Raw genomic sequence first — 17,236 nt, forward strand, 5'->3', positions numbered from 1 at the left:
GCTTTTAAAGTGGTCAGGATGCGGCTGTTACCAGCCTCGACTGCCTGCCTACCCCCCAAAAAAAACTACAGTATTATGCGCAGTTTATATTGAGCTATCGTGCGAAACGTTCGAGCGAACAGAATGCTTAGAATATTTGAGGAGACTCTTAATAAAAAGCACGCACATGTCAATGACCCCGATTCAATTTCTGCTAAGCTTTGGCCCTAACAACACTGCACCACCTTTTCTGGTCGCAGGAGCGCATCCGCACTGTCCACGAGTCGGTGGTGAGTGGCAACCTGGCTCAGGTGCGTCAGGTGCTGACGCGCAAGCGATTCGCCCTCAGCCGCGACCGGTTCGGCGCCAGCCCCCTTCACCTGGCCGTCCTGCACGGACATACGGACGTGCTCAACTACATCGTCGAGCGCTTCCCTGAGACGCTGGACGGGCCGGACAACGTAAGAGACCGCAGCGCCACACTTGTTTCCAGCCAGAGGAGAAAGTAGAATCCGTCGATGTTTCTCTGAAGCATCGCATAATTATGCCATAACACCGCAGCCACCAGTGCTTAAGCTCGACGGACCAAATCGCGACCTGTTCTTGTGGACTCTAGCCGATGTGATCCAATGTCACTCGTTTTCGCGGCTACCACCTCCCCTGTGAGCGGCTCTTATCGTCACGCTATAAAGCTATTTTGCATCTGGAATCTTTGACAGGGACTATAATAGCCCCTGCAAAAGACACCTAGGGGCGAGCTGAGGTACAGATGACTGCTTTACTTGAAACTTTGTCGAAAGTGCCGCTATCTTAGAATCTAAACGACGTATGTCGACTGTCGCGAACTTGCCACCATTCTCACATGTGCGTCCAACTATAAAAGAAATATGAAAGGAAAGAAAAGCTATAAAAGAAAATGTGCAAGGATCGATGCTACTTGCACATCCTCTCTCTAATTGATGGCTACCCCGGCCTCTCTGGTATTTCCTCGTCCGAAAGAGACATCATTGGCGACATTTTGTACAAAATAAAAGACAGGTGTTTGCTGGCAATAAGCTATACACAACGCACATGCTTAGTTGAATGTCGAAGAAATTTGCTGAGTAGCCTTTGATGAGCAACATCGAGCGACTAGAACAAACAATCTATTTGACGGATGGTGTGCGTGCGTGCGTGCGCGCACGCGCGCGCGTGTGTGTGTGTGTGTGTGTGTGTGTGTGTGTGTGTGTGTGTGTGTGTGTGTGTGTGTGTGTGTGTGTGTGTGTGTGTGTGTGTGTGTGTGTGTGTGTGTGTGTGTGTGTGTGTGTGTGTGTGTGTGTGTGTGTGTGTGTGTGTGTGTGTGTGTGTGTGTGTGTGCGCGTGCGCGTGCGCGTGCGTGTGCGTGTGTGTGTGTGTGTGTGTGTGTGTGTGTGTGTGTGTGTGTGTGTGTGTGTGTGTGTGTGTGTGTGTGTGTGTGTGTGTGTGTGTGTGTGTGTGTGTGTGTGTGTGTGTGTGTGTGTGTGTGTGTGTGTGTGTGTGTGTGTGCGTGCGCGTGCGTGTGTGTGTGTGTGCGTGTGCGCGTGCGCGTGCGGCGGCGGCGGCGGCGGCGGCGGTGGCGGCGGCGGCATAAAATTTTATTAACGACATAGTTGAGGCCTCCAGATAATTTCGGGTCAGCAGCTGAGCACCATAACTACTGAGCCACCGCGATTCGGAGGACGCGCCGCTAATTACTCAAGGATTATTCATGCTTGTCCTGAAGGCTGTATCTCGATACATAAAAATAAAACCTGCTGTTACTAAATGGGACATTGTTAAAAATGGCTCTCTACCCACCGAAAGTACATGATGTTGGTTTAGCTGCTGTTCATATTATTTGCATTTGCATATTATCTGCATGGAAATAATTTTCGTGGCACTATGTGCTCAGTGTCGGCAGTCAGACTGGCTTTGCGGGAGGAAGGTAACCTGGAAAAGTCTGGAAATGCCTCGCAGCGAAAACTGCGACAGACTTTCCCGTGTGTGGCTCTGCGGTGATTAGTCTGTGCTCCTATGCGTTTGCAGGAAGGGCGGACACCATTGCATTACGCAGCCGTCGTGCTCGAAGCCCAAAATTACTTCGACATCTTGAAGAAGGCTGGCGCTGACGAAACCCTCAAGGACAAGGTACGGGACTTTCGCGGAACTCGTGAGTTGACCGGAAAAATGTGCGATGCATTACTCAAAGGACGAACGCGGCCAGGATTAAGACGAAAATTTATGCCAAGTAAAATGCTCTAAGGTCCTAAATCAAGCTAGTTGGCATAACGTTCGTTTAAGTCCTGCTCTCTCTTGTCCTTTCTTGCTCTTTTGGCCTTCCAAAACGCTCCAAGTTTCCACTCAATGGAATTCATATAGGACAAATTTGTCTGGATTAGTCTAATAGCAAGCCAATATTATAACCCAAGCTCCAGCGTGGGCTGCCTGTACCGATCCAGGAAAATGACTTGACGTCTTGTTATAGACGTTAAATATCAGCGTCCTCTATACGTTGGACTGAATGAGCTAACGTGCCAGCAAAATAAGCTGCACTGGCAGAAGTTTCACTTTCACTCTTTCACTCACCAGGAACCTTTAAATTATCGCTTAGAAAATAAAAAGAAAGCGCAGATAACGTTACGGTATTCTCGCTAATTATTTGCATGTCTTTAACTAGAAGAAGAGGTTAAGAAAACAGGGCTCAAAAATTGACGACAACTCTATCTATTTATTTTATTTGTTTATTTTTATTTTATTTTATTTTTAACTATGTGATAAAAGGGCGCAGTCATTCTATTTACTTGGATATCGTGACAGTCCAGCGTTTTTTTAAGACTGTGTGTACTTTGTGTAGTCCATAATGTGCTTTTTTTATGTGTACAGTTTTTCCCTAACATTTTTTCGCTGCAAAACCTGTCTTGTATTATTTGATATTCATTACACGTGTACTTGAACGCGTGTACTTGAAAAACTGGGCGTGCTGATTTCCTCCTGTGCCATGATCTGCCAGTTATATATGCATTGGGAAGTAACATACAAGACAGAAAGGTAAAAAGGCACCGCCTGTGCCATCTATAAAATAGTGAAACAGTGCTCTTATGTTGCATGCTTGCGAACTTGGCCTAACAGAACCAGATGTGTGCTTAAAAGGTTTGTTTACCGCCCGCGTTTTATTGCTGTCGGTTGGTTATGTTAGTGGCAAAGCTTCTCTTTTATAGTGCAGAGAATACTACAAATGCGCAGTCAATTTTGCACCACCTTTTCAGATGGGACACACACCCGAATACTATCTCAAGAACCCCAAGGAGCTGAGCATCAGAGAACTGCTTGCGAACTACCAGACGGCGGCCGACGACAAGTCGGCCAAGGCGGATGTCTGGCAAAGACCGTCCACGCCCACGGAAAAACCCGGTGAGCCTCTCATCTCTCCCTGCCTTTGCACAGATTGTGAGATTGAAAATAAATGGCGCGTTTTGTCCACTGAGGTTTCGAATAAAAGCAAGTCCAGCTTTCTTGGACATTGTTTTTAATTGTGAGGCAACTGCAGAATATTGTAAGATACTGTTCTGAACATATCATTGGGAATGGTCTAACTTTTCACTGCGTAGCAAAATCTTGCTTTTGAAGTTTGTCCTGCATTCGCCCCAAGTAGATAAGACTGTTATATGGGAAGCATAGGGGTGAGCTTTTGAAAATAAATAGCACAAAAATGCAGGCGCGTTGAGGAGGGATCTGCGGTTATATTAATTGTTATGATGCAGTCTTCCGATATGCGAAGCACCTGCGTTCATTAACAGTCTTTCAATAAGCAGCTCTTGTTCCACTTCTTTTCTCGGCGTCGTGTATTTTTCGCCTTTATATCTCTACAAGCATTAGCAGCGTGAAAACACGAATTTTATACTGGAAACTTCTCGGATTGATAAAAGTTCCTGCAACTCGGTGCTTTGTACTGTCAAGATCACGAACTCCCCAGATATATCCGACCGACCACAATATAGTGGCTATATGCGTTTTCCGCGGTACAGGATAGCGTGATCCTCTTTCTGTTGTGTACGAAGCTCCCAGTGTTCGTCTGCGATGGCCCTTACATGGTTGCATTGTGGCTGCCGAGGGCCGCCAAGTTGACGCCCAATGTGGCCACCATGACGATGGGGAAGCCACACGCCCGCCCACACAGATCAGGGTACAAGTGCTCATTTAAAGGTAGAAGCTCGTAAAGCACTGTTTTTAAAACATAATTCTGTATTTATTTACGTACGCTAGTTTAGCAATGTACTTGGCACATATTGTAGTAGGTATGGAACAAAGTAATCTTTCTAGAGTCAAAGCGTTGCCTCCACAGCGAAATGTCCGATAACCTGCATAGGTACATTGAAATGAACGTAGTATGTAGTTTAATTTTATTTAAATACCGACGTTACTGTTCTCGCAGAGGCGCCAAATACTGTTCCAGAAGCACCGGCGGCGACCGCCCCTAGTGCGATTGACGGGAACGCAAAGCCGACGGTTCTGCCAGATTCTGGGAAACCTCAGCCCGAAGGACCACCAAAGGAAGTGCCACCGTTGGAAGCGTCGAAGACAGCGACCTCAACGGCGCCAGCGGAGGTCGCGCCGAAGGTTGTGCCACCTTCAGCGCCGCAGCCGGGTCATACCCTGCCGATGCCAATTGAAGGAGTGGAGCGACAGCCAGTCCAGGAGCCCTTGCAAACGGCAGTCCGGCTACCGCTAGAACACACCGTGGCCCCAGATCGCACCACGACTACGACAGGTCACCAGACATCTACGCTGCCAGAAAAGAAGGTTCGTGCCTAATCGCTCATCACCGCATTAATTCTTCTAAAGCAAATACTGAGGATAGAACGATGTGAAGCTCGTGAAGGATGTTAACAACTGATGCTGGAAATAGCTCAACAAGGAAGAAACAACGAGAAGACATAAGAACACGAACACTCACACACAGCGATGCCTTGCAAGTCTAGCCAGCGCTCTTTTTGTGCGTGTTCTGCTAACCTTGCTCCCGTTTTGTTGTTGCTCTGTCGTAGCGATACAAACTGGCTTAAATAGCCGCTTTACTCCAAATCGCTGGTGTAGGTTACACGCTGGAAGAGCTCTACAGGAAGCACCTCCTATGTAGAGCCTTTGCCAAAAGTTAAGAGCCCAGGGGTGTTAGGTTCAAAGACTTACATTGTGGCTCTTGTAGCATCAATAGAATTCCAAGTCTTCGGGAAAGAGAAGGGCCAGAGTTCCTCTTATTTTCTAGAGATTTGGAACGATGTGGAGGCATAACAAGCCACACGGAAAAGGAAAACATCCTGAGAGTGAAACTTTTGACAAAGGGAGCACTTCTCATTGCCCTCGCGGTCTTTGTGCTTTCTTCATGCTACCGCTGGTTTCGCTCACTGCTGCAAATTGAGGCATAAACAAGTGGAATGCTTTGCATCAAGGAACTGCTAGGCATCAGCACTGTTCAGTTCTAAAAAAAAAAAATCTTGTTTCCTCTAGCATAGCCTTGAGCAGTGTTCGTGAACTTTTCACGCATGTATTGCCCGCTGATATTAATCGAGGTGCTCGTTCTGCGCTTCTTTTGTCATAAGCGTAGAAATGTTGCTTTTTCTTTTTTCGCTTTGAACAGAGATAAGCTTGAATTTTATGAGCTTTCTTGAGCGAGGCCTTTTGTTGCATTAGGCATCAGAGATCTCTGGAGCATGCACAGAAATTCACCTGCTCTGTGAGCTAGACAATTTAAGCGACCCTGCTCTCGCCCCTATTGTTTGCTTTTGTTCACTTTGTTTGAGTTACATTTCGTCAAACTATTTCCTTTGGACCTGTTTTAAATGTTAAGGCAATCAGATCAGACAAGGGAAGCAGATAGCTTCTCTGCTTCCACGCTGTCCGTTTCCCTCTCATGATTGCCATAACACTTCCAAAAGATCCAATAGAACTATCTTGAATGAGAGGCCTTAATTTTCGCATTTTCGCGCTCACGTGTACTTTTCCGAGTTTAGCATGATGTGCCGCCTGCCTCGGCAACGTGACTACACCTATGTGTTGGCAAACTCCAGCTTCAACCCACCTACTTAAGCCAGGCACTCAGACATGGTACGCCTATTAAAGTTATCTTTTGTCTTTCTTTCTCCCCACAAAAGCCGCCTTGTTTGAGCTCTTTTGTACGCTTAACGTCCTCCTTTCTTCCTTCTTCGCTGCCTGTTCTTTTTAAAGCGAGAGCATTAGTACACCTATGTCGGACAAAACTGTCCGGCGATGGCGTCGGCGGCCGTTTGAAGCCTCGAAGCCGGAGTGGCCAGGGCAACCGGCCGCTCCGGCAACCTAGGTGGGCCACCGAGGTCACGTGACCTTGTGGCGTGCGCAACCGGACAGTGAGCAAACAGACCGCTGTCGCAGGTGGCAGTTAAATTGATGATTGGTCACTCGGGAAGAACAGCCTGGTTCTCACAAGCCCCATCGGTGGCAACACCTGCCATCGCGGGGCAGTGGCGAATCGCTTAACTGCTGCACCACTGCGCCAGGAGGGGTATGAGGACTCCCAGCGATCTATGAATGTAAAGTAAAGAATGTAAATACCGCTATCGCGTCAGACCCTTAAGGCTGAGCTTAAGTGTCCCCTCCAGTTTATGTACGTGTCTGTCTTTTCGTCCTACCAAGCCTTCATATATATAGTTGCGCTGTCTAAATAGCAAACCACTAGTTTACTTCAATCACCTGATCGCACAGAACGCGTCAAAATGTGTGGCACCTCCGTCGCCAGCAAAAGAGGGAATTTGGCCCTCTTGTCAGTCTATGAGAATAGTGCACCATTTGGCGGGGAGGTTTGAAGTAGTGTCCGCTACGGGTGTTTTTGTCAGGCAGCGCTCAGTTTCTGCGATGCCATTCAGGAGGCAAATTCAGCCGCAGAGACGAAATCTTCGCCCTTCGTTTGTTTGTGCTCTCGTTTTCTTCACAGAACGGCCAGAATGCGGCTGCTGACATGGCACAGTTGGCGCAGTCTCTGCTGCTGACGGGCAGGACACCAGAGGAGGCCCAGTACCTCAGCTCCAGCGTCGGTGACGCACTCGTGGGCGCGCTCTCGGCCGTCGCTCAGCAGAGGCCGCCCGACCCCGTGGGCTTCGTCGCCTCGTGGCTCAGCCAAAAGCAAGCGACCCGAGGCCAGTCGGCGAGGGCACCGAACACCGCTCAGCCAGTGAGGACCTTGCATAACTGTGGCCAGATAGACTTTGTTCAGGATGAAGTCGCGAGCACTTTCTGTTTGTCTTAGACGTGCCGTCTGCGACCGTATCGAGGAGCAGTATTTCACCTTTTTTTTGCCCCTCTGCCATTGGCGGCGCGTCTGTGTGACGTAAGGGATCGGCAGCCGGCAAGCAGTACCGCTTTCCAGCTCCGGTGTCCCCCCCCCCCCTCCTTCCCACACGAGCAGGCATTGCTTACCGTCCCCACTCAGACAGTGAAGGTATGGGACTAAGTCTGAGTCTGAAACTGAGTCTCAGTCTAAACGCCGTTTCAAAACGCACTCGCGTCTTTGCGTGTTGATAAGAAGGAACTTATTGGAAATGTGGGATGCGAGGCTCAACGTGCCCCATATGTATTGGGTAAATCACCTGACAAGGAGTTTCACGAAGTTTACCTGTACTGCGACGAAAAAGCAGCGCTCAAAATGCGAAGGATAACAGGAATCTCACATGACATGGCCGATGTCGGTGACTAAGGCAGGCGTATTTTTTTAGCAGTTTTTCGTCCTTATGCATGATCGACTAGCTCGGCTTTTCTCTTTACTTCAGTTCACATGTACTGGTTAATGGGATCCTTCAAGAATACAAGGATGCCGCCGCTTGGCCGAATTGTTATGTTCATACTGCTTGCCGACTTTCGTACAGAATTCCGGTGTTCTGTAGGCGACGGGACTCGTACTCCTACACTCTAAACAGAAAGGAGTAAAAAGGGAATAAGCTGTCCTCTTTCACAATCCCTTTTATATAAGGGAGTGCTCTAGAGGAGAGCTTACTCCCCTTTTTACTCCCGTTTAGGCGTATTAGTGTTTAGAGTGTGCAGTTCGAAGTTAGTTGAAGCGTGGACTGAAGAGAAGTCGTCCACATCCGCGTCCCCTTGTCTGCATTTTGAAAGCGATCTGCGAGAAAACCTGTGTGCTAGAAGATAGCTCGAATATTGTCAGCGTGATGTCATTTGAGTATTCAGGGGTCAAACTTTGGTAACGATGATTGTAACAAAGAAGTTTTCCGCACCACTCGCACACGTAAATGAGCTGTTTTTGAGAACCGATAAGTGAGAAGAAAAGACCGCTTACTTTTCGTCCTCCCTGAAAATTAAATGCAGTATGGTTTAGACGAAGAGCACACAGAAGAAGCGCTAATTGAGCAGAAGCGAAATCGAGTTGTCTATAGATTGTTGGAGTAGTTGATGAGACATCACTTAACTACTCACCGTCTAACAGCATCTAACTCAAGATCCAACTCAATGCCTAACTCAAACCTGACAGCTTGTTGTCAAGAGACTTGGTGGATAGAAGGAAGTCGGTGTTGGGGATGAGCAGAGTAGGTAGTGCATAAGCACTGTGAATGCCAAGCTGATGAAGCTTAGCACTGGACACGGATTTGAAGTGAAATTAAACTTTTCCTGTTACTTCCACTATGCTTTCTAAGTTTGTTGTTTCGTGCCATAGATATTAAGCACGCACAGAGTCGTACCATGTTTCACTTATTCGTCTCGTAGACACGTCCATTGGCACCCAGATTCAACTTCCCTCTAGGTGCCACGATTTTGCATAGATGTGTGTTTTTGCAACACATTGAATACTACATTTGTGTTGCTTTTTAGTTTTAGCAGGCTTTTAAAAAGCGTTGATTTCTACCAACGCACTAACACATAATGCATTCTTGGTGCATAACTTTGCTAAGCGATATTGTGCGGTGTGCATTACAGTTAAAATTTCAAATGCTTTATTGCTAACAAAGCCGCTGTGCCACCTTTTCTGACATTAATTTACGGCAAGGTGCACACCATTGTTTTTCGTCGCCTACATAGAATCAAATGCCCGTTTGAAAAATGGCTTTTATCTCTGCTCTATTCTTCCTTCCACATTTCTCTCAGGGGGTAAACGCGAAGGCCCGAGACGACAACAGCGCATCCAGGGCTAACACCATCTCATCTTCAGCCACAAGGTAAAATGGAAGGAGAAAACGGGATCACCAACTCAAGTTCTCGGATACCGAATTGACGCTGGGCGCACACGCTTTTCCATTCTCATCATTTATTTGCGTTTTATTTGTTTTCCGAAAGGTTATTCTGCACCGTAAGTTTTTTGCTTCACACACACACACTCCTCTGTGTGTACCGGCGAAACGACACACAAAGTAACTTCTGTGTTGCAGCACCTCACCCAGTTGTATTTCCGGAAAAAAATTCGAAAAGTTCTTGTGCGGATCCAAGCAACATAAAAGGGTGCAGTTTGTTATCGTGCAGTCGGTGATTGCTTCCTTAGTATGATTGCAATGCATGTTTCTGTTTTTAATTAAGAATCCCTCCTTTTGGTTGTTTATACCGCCCTTTCAAATTCATTGCGGAACACTCGCAAAACTTTTGTTGAGTGTGAGCTTGGTCGTTCTCTTTTTTGTTGTTCGTACTTGTACACTTGCTTACGTAAGGATGACTCATGATTGGCCTGTGCCACACTTACTGTCTGTTAAGGCTGGCTATTATATTTTTTTTTATTATAGGCTATTGAGTGCATGGGCCATTCAAGTATTGTGGCAGAAAGCATACGAGCCACATTGAGCATCTGGGGCCTATTTCAGAAATTAATCTTTATCTGCGTACATTAGTATTGTCCCCAATTGACTGCTTCGCGCCATTGCGCCAAGCCAATGAAACAACAGCGGGGCCCGCAGTCTGTCGGCAGGCCAATCTTGAACCTTTCAACTTGTTTGCACTGTTCGCAGCGCTCATAGCTTTTTTTTCTTTCTTTCCGCCGCGCCGTAGTAGTGCTGCCTCTGCAATAACAATTTCAGTGTTTACATTTTCACTATTTGTTTTCTTCACGCATACTTGGAAATATTATTCTGCGATTCACAGTGAGAGCCTTTCATAGAGCGCTGTTATGCACTCCTATGTTTGAGCGCTTTGCATGCTGCTGACATTCAAACCTCATTATTCATGGCCCCATGCTGACACGGAAACTGCTGAAAGAGTCGCGCGAGAGAAGCAGTTGTGTGGAAAGCCAGTAAGGGTGGTTGGTGCGAATACTGCATTTATCAGCTCGATGTCTTAGGCATTCAAGTAGGAAGAAAACATGTAGATAGTAAGTTTTGCAGCACATTTTTACGACTTGAGGTGTACAGTTGATGTGTAGGAACCGAAGCTTACACGGTGTTTTAAACCTATTTTTGTTTCAGTTTGTAGTGAAGAGGGCGCATCGGTTTTGTAACGAAAGTGTAGCGATTGTGGTGCCACACATTGAATCTTTACTCAGGTGCAGCGTTTCATTTTGAAGAACTTCTACTGAAGGGAGAGGTATCGACATATGGAATGATATGAGTGCTTTGCCATGAGATATTATTTGTATTATTTGTTTTGTAGATGTTTTGGGGTGAGTGTGTGAAAAGTTTTCCTGCGTAACCATGTAGTAGATTCTCATACTTCTGAGTAATCGACTGGTAAAATTACTCAGGTCATAGCCTCGAACAAATAGGCACATTGAATCAGCTTCAACCGGAGCACCCCGTAAGTTTAAGGAAGGGAAGTGTGGTGCACCTGAATTACCGTCTCACGCTGAAATTAAACCAGCACGAGCACGTACTTTCCGAGCCAGTGTATTGCAAGAATTTTGCCCTGATTATGAAAATATTTCTCTTTGTGTCAAATTTTGTTAAAAAAGGTTTCAATAATAACTTTTTAATCATAGGGTTCAGAGACACTCTGGCGTACTTGCTGAAACATAGTGTTTGCCATCATAAAATTGTCACTTTTGTAGGCGTTGGCTTTTGTCTGTGGCCATCACTCTTCTGTGCCGGAGTTTTTTTTTTTTTCGACTGAACAACACCATTTCTGTCGAGCAGGTACGCTCAAACGCTTCAAAACACAAGATGCAAAGCTCAGCAATTCACAGAAACTTTATAAGAAATAGAAAGGCAGCTGCAGTGTATCATGCTGGTTTGTATAGATCGTTATCAATGCCACGCGTTGATGCAACTTGCGTAAAGTAAGCAAATAACTGGAGACAGAAATGACATGGGGGAGCAAACAAAAAAATATGACCACTACGTATTGCTAGCGCTAACGTTTCTCTGGAGTATCAAAAAGCACTTTCAAGCCTCTCAAAAAAAAAAATCGGTCAAAACAAAGACCTTTTTCTGTTCTATCATCTTTCCTTTTGGATCATTACTGTTAATTTCAGTAGCATTTTTGTTCTTTTCTTAATATTTGTCTGTAATTTTATTCTGTGTGACACGCATGCATGTTGACAGTGTATGTTTTGTTGTGAGTAGATTAGCTTATTAATGAAACCAACTTGTTCCGTCGACCGTTTTTCTTGCGCTGTTGTGTCAATAAAGAAATCGTTGTAGACTGGTGGAGTTGACTCTTTCTATCTCAGCATCTGTCTCAAGAGCCCCAAGGAGCTCTTTACATCTGATATATCTTGAAGGGTTTAAGCGACTGCTTCAGAGCAGGAAACTTTGAGGCTTTTTTTTATGTTCCATTATCGAAATTTAGTTAATGCATTTTAATTTCAATAATTATGTCACCTTTCATTTGTTGTAGCACCTAAAAAGAGAAACTCCACAGCTACATTTAATTCTTCTGTGTTGCTGTCTCGAAGAGCTACAGTGCATTTATGTTATGTTCTGTTTAAACACATGTTATTTATTTGTTTTTATATGTTTGAAATATTCTGTATTGCTATTTACTCATTTCTGATGTTCGGTTCTTTTATTCCCGTTTTGTTCCCTTTATTTACTTGTTTCAATTTGTTATATAACTTTTATTTTTGTAATGAGCAAAAAAAAAATCCACTACATCATTTACTAAAACTTATCCTCGCTTCATAAATTTTTATACTGAGACATGGGGTTATGTTCACATCTTAGCACAGTACATCTCTTTGCTGGCACATGAAGCTCATTTCCACAATGTTATAAGAAGCGAAGAGGTTATATATGCCCAGGTTAAGTTTACTGGCTACGCTCAAAGCATATAAAATAAAAGGCGGGTTTATACATATCTTTCTGTCGAATATTAACGTAACAAGCCACTTAAAGTGGGGGACAAGACGTTTTATGGACTTTCGCATTAATGTATCCTCTGCAATTTGCATTTTAATATCAACAGCTCATGAATCTGTTGGCTACGCTGACATTGGAATGCAACAACACAGACTTAATTTATCTTCTCGTCTTTTTAACTACGAACCTACGCCGGCACTGCAGCGTGTGAACAGAGCGCGTGCATTGCACAGCACGACACCTCTCGGCTACTGGTTGTATGGTTCTCAATAACCGTGTGAAGTGTTACTTAAAATATACCTCTTCATAAAACTATGAAATCTAAAGCATACTGTAAAGCCCCCAGAAGGAGTGCTAACAATCCACAGAATAATATTTGCTTATAAGATAATTTTCTATTCCACTACAAAATATCCGCCACATGCATAAATTGGTAACCGAGTGCGAAATAATTACGAACAAAGGAAACAAAACAAAATCTAAAAAACTTGGAATCGAATGCAAAAGAAAAGGAAGAACAAAAAGAAATAAACACTGCTATCCTGTGCATTTAAAAGCTAAGGCTGAAAGCAACCATTATTTTTCATCTAACAACCCCTCTTGTTCTCTGACAGGGGTACGGAGAGCCGGCTCACGCACATACCGCCTTTTTTCTTTATTTTATTAAAAAAAGGCTTCCGTCAGGTCACCTACAAGCTGATTTCGGCGCTGGCAAAAAATAAAGGTGACGGAAATAATGTATATTCACAAGTAAATTCACAAGTTCCCACTGCGCGGCTATATAATAATAATGCAAACATCGCGCGCATAAACTTTCTAAAGCGGGGAATACACCCATTAAATGGACTGTCACCAATGAAATCAGTCTACACCAATGAACTTCCATTCAACTTGTAAAATGTGCAAATTCAACTGAAAACATCTCCTTACTGTTCAGAGCGAAATTAGCGTAAACGGCAAATGTCCGTGACCACCCTATCACAGACGCTTTTGAGAAATGCGAGCGATGACGATTGTAAAACAAGCGAGTTCATGGGCTGCTTCTCGTGGATTGTTTCTGAGATATAACGAAATTCAAAGTGTGGCAAAAATATTATACTTAACGAGTTGGAGCAAACCTTTTAGATAAGTGTATGAATAATAGCGTTGATAACTCAAAGAGCGTCAAAGCAAAAGAAGAGGTAATGGGGGGGGGGGGGGGGGGGCGTGCAGTTGCATAGGGGTTGCCGCCCACACCCAGCTGAATTTTAGCGGGCGATTTTGTCATCTCTCCTGATGTGACGAGTAATCACATTAGCGTTAAAATCGAATTTATTTCAAGGATCCGCACATCTTGTGTTCACTGTGCAGAAAGGAGGCTTGCCATTGAAGTATAACTGACGGCTCGCTTGTCACACCGTGACACTGAACAAGCCGTAAAAAAAAAAACATCGACGTCTTTCTGGCCGAAACATAAAGCGCATGTAGGTACGTGATGTAAATTTAGAGCGCCACAGATTCGTTTCAGTCCCGCCAGCCGGTCACCCACCCCGGCGCAACAATTTCTGGTTTCTAGTGACGACAGTCTGAGGAGAGCGGGGTTCACGAATCCTTTCTCTGAGGAAGCTGCCATCGAGGAGACTGAGCACTACATGGACGATTACACCAGGCTCAAGGTAAGGAACGGTGTCTGCAGCTTAGTACTTGGCGAAAAAAAAAAGTGAATGAAAGTGCATTGTAGCTTCATAATGTCTGAATTCAGCCGTATCTATGATGAGAGCATCAGCATACGCTGCTACCAACGATCAGGTGGCAAAATTATTTGACTATTTTCCTTATATTGCGGGCATGCCCAATGCATGCTTCGTTAGCCTGGGCTCACACGAGTCCCCAAGTCTGGAGGTATGCAGCTCAAGAGGGCATCTGAAAATGGCGTTCTCGGCTGGCGGTTAGGCCGCTCCAGGGAGCACCGATCTGTGCAAAATTATTTCACTGCTGCAGCAGCACAAATGTCTCTTTGCCCTCATGCTTTTCCAAGAAGTTCCGACGACAGAGGAAATAAGAAAGGCTGAAATCGCGGAGGTTATATAACGTTTGATTCCTGACTAAAATGAGCCCCTACACTAGCTTATTATGACAGACTATGAGGAATTCGCCGAAGCATAAGAGAGTCACTAACCTGTCTCGCGAATTGAAATATTTGTGGATTCAGCCCGAGAGTTTTCTGACGCTCCTGGTACAGTGAGAAGGCTCGTAGGGTCAAAAAAACGTCACGAGCTGCTATCACACTTGAAGTAGCCACGTCATGTGGGGAAGCTAGCTCGGCCTATCAGTAGAGATCTACTGGCATATGTTCCATTACATTCATCTTATGCGACGCCGCCCATCAAACAGTTTCAAATGCCGCCAAACACGCCTTTTCTGTTATTCAAAATATACGCGAAAGGAGATCATCACATGCTTATATGTCGAACACGCTACTCGTTTGTGCCGAGCTACCATGAACAAGAAAAAAAATAACTAAGGGAGAAGGCGCAACCTAAGGGAGCAGGCGCAAAAGAATGAAGAAGTACATGAGCACAATGCCAACGCTCATCCACCAAAGGAGACCCTGATAGGAAACCGGTATACCGAACGCAATTCGGGGCCCCGGCGAACAAGTCGCCGCTATAGTAAACTAGTTCATCGCACCTCGGTGCGCTTAACTAGTTTACTATAGCGGCGACTTGTTTACTCCAGCGTCGAGAACCACTTTGAGAGGTCAGAATCATAACCAGAGTCTGTTTTACTAACACGGGATGATCTTAAACAGTAAGAGGTCCGGAAGTCGCAGACTGAAATGAGGCGGGGTTACGTGAGCCTCTATTACCGGACGTTTTTTAGTTTCCTAGCATGAGGAAATTTATTTCATGATGAGAGAGAAAAAAAGAATGTCATATCTATTAAATCTTTTCTTTTGTTGGTCCTGTCCCACTTCCGCTGGCTCCCTAGCCCCGAGATAACGCTCAAAAAATTCATCTCAGTTTGCACCGCGGCCTCAGTGCTCATTACATATTTGTATTTTGAGGGGGAGAGGGATAGCGTTTACCAAGACGGTGCAGTGCGTCTTTCGGTCGCTTTAAGCCAGTCGTCGAGCAAGCAAAGCGATAAATATGTACTAACCGCTTAGCGTGTGCACTGTAAATAATAACATGTTCATGCATACCTTTTGAATTTTGCTGAGAGATTAGAGGAGGTAAGTTAAGTTAAGTGCATATTATTTGGCAAAGCCTGCGTTATTCTGCTTTTCAATAACGAAAAGAGGAAATGTCCTCAGTGGTGATAGAACATTTGATTTGGTTTACAAAAAAAAAACGTTGCCTGAAGCAACTCCTAGAGAGAGCATGGACAGCAGCGACAGCCAATGGAGTTCTGGACTAAGGACTCCACCCACATCAATCTCTTTCCCAAACTGTCAAGGAAACGTTTCACTACCACTACCATACCCTATAAAAATTATTTCTGAAGCACTCACAGTTGTAAAGGGGGCACATGAATACTGCGCTAATATAAATTTGACTAATAAAACCCTGGATGTGTTTTTTCTTTTTCTGCAGGCAGTTAAAGGAAGTGAAACAAATTCAGTTACCTTGAAGGTAAATTTAGGCTTGGCGAGTAGGGAGCCTTGTTCTGGAGTGACGGCAAAGAAAACGCTGTAGGTGGGCATAGCATGACGAAAGTAGCTCTGAATTTAATAAATCTGGATGGCGTCAACTAGACATTTGCATCAGGCAGCAGATGTAATGTAGTCTCGAGGCCGGCGGCGTAGCCTGAATGAAAAACTACTACTCAAAGCATTCCATGAAACCGCTATATTAGCGAGACTCACCACTTCTTCCAGTCTTTGTGATCTTTTAAGTACCTATTGTAGACCCCGGAGATCGGCTGAAACCCAGAGTTCATTCAGGCTACGCCGCACAGAAAATGCGACGCCAGCGAACGTTCTAGCCACAGATAATTGCCTTTTTTTTTCACCAACCGTACCTGGACATGCGCTCCCTGTAATGCTCTGTTACTATTCGCGGAGATACTGAGAAACAAGGTCTAAACAATACACGATGGCGTAACGCAAGAGACCGTCCTTGCCAAAGATTACAGCCGCTCTCCTCTCCGCTATTTATTTGTAAAATCGAGACTGAGTCATATTACCCGCCCTTATGCACTACTATTCAGTTCTGTACTCTGCCTTCCACCACACTGGTTAAACCACACTATGTTGCTGTTTTCCATGAGTTGTCAATCAGGATTAAACAGCAGGAACAAAAATTAAACGTACGCACTGGATGTGCGATTAACTATCCGTCAGTCAAGCCTTAACACGTTCACTGCGTCGTGGATCACCGGTGGTCATGGCATTTATTCATGCTGGGTGGCCACGAATACATTATTGTGGCCGCCTCCTTCTTAGACCTCAGAATAAAATCTGACGCATTGCTTCATCATGTGACCCAGTGTTCCGTGCCACACAGTGTGAAATAAGTGACGTGACCTACCGGTGACCCATGACACAGTGAGTGTTAATCAGCAAAAGTGGACGTGCCCAGCTGAGCGTGGAAGATATGAATCTCCCCCAATCTCCGCTCTCCCTGCTTCATGCGCGCAGGACGAAGAAGGCCAGACGGTGCTGCACTTCGCCGCGTCGCACGCGCACAGCGACGGCTGCTTCTACGCGCTGGTGCGCCAGGGGCAGGCGCTGCTGGCCGAGAGGGACGCCCGCTACCGCACGGCGCGAGACGTGGCGCGCGAGGCCCAGCAGAGGGACAACGTGCTCGCGCTCGACGCGTTCGTGCTCGACGCCTTCCTGGAGCGCCGCGCGGGCCTGCTGCGTGCGCTCGCGCACCGCGGGTACGAGCCGCTGCTGCACGCCACCGACCGCCACGGCCGGCACCTGACCGCGGTGCTCGCCCAGTGTCAGCTGACGGACATGCAGGGGCTCGTGCACGACATGGACGCATTCTTCGTGAGCATCCGGAAAAGCATTCCCCATCGCATGG

At 45.7% G+C, this 17,236-nt stretch overlaps 1 protein-coding gene across 1 annotated transcript in view; it reads left to right on the forward strand.

The window, feature by feature from the left end:
* The window catches only part of LOC144125314 (uncharacterized), a 55,209-nt gene that overhangs the window by 32,660 nt on the left and 5,313 nt on the right, over nt 1-17,236 (forward strand). The window contains exons 20-27 of the mRNA XM_077658579.1: nt 240-440; nt 2,023-2,124; nt 3,243-3,387; nt 4,409-4,776; nt 6,938-7,174; nt 9,097-9,167; nt 13,780-13,879; nt 16,846-17,202. Of these exons, the coding sequence (XP_077514705.1) occupies nt 240-440; nt 2,023-2,124; nt 3,243-3,387; nt 4,409-4,776; nt 6,938-7,174; nt 9,097-9,167; nt 13,780-13,879; nt 16,846-17,202 (1,581 nt within the window). The remainder of the gene's footprint in view (nt 1-239; nt 441-2,022; nt 2,125-3,242; nt 3,388-4,408; nt 4,777-6,937; nt 7,175-9,096; nt 9,168-13,779; nt 13,880-16,845; nt 17,203-17,236) is intronic.

The sequence above is a fragment of the Amblyomma americanum genome, chromosome 3 (assembly GCF_052857255.1).
Source record: "Amblyomma americanum isolate KBUSLIRL-KWMA chromosome 3, ASM5285725v1, whole genome shotgun sequence".
Lineage (NCBI taxonomy): Eukaryota > Metazoa > Arthropoda > Arachnida > Ixodida > Ixodidae > Amblyomma > Amblyomma americanum.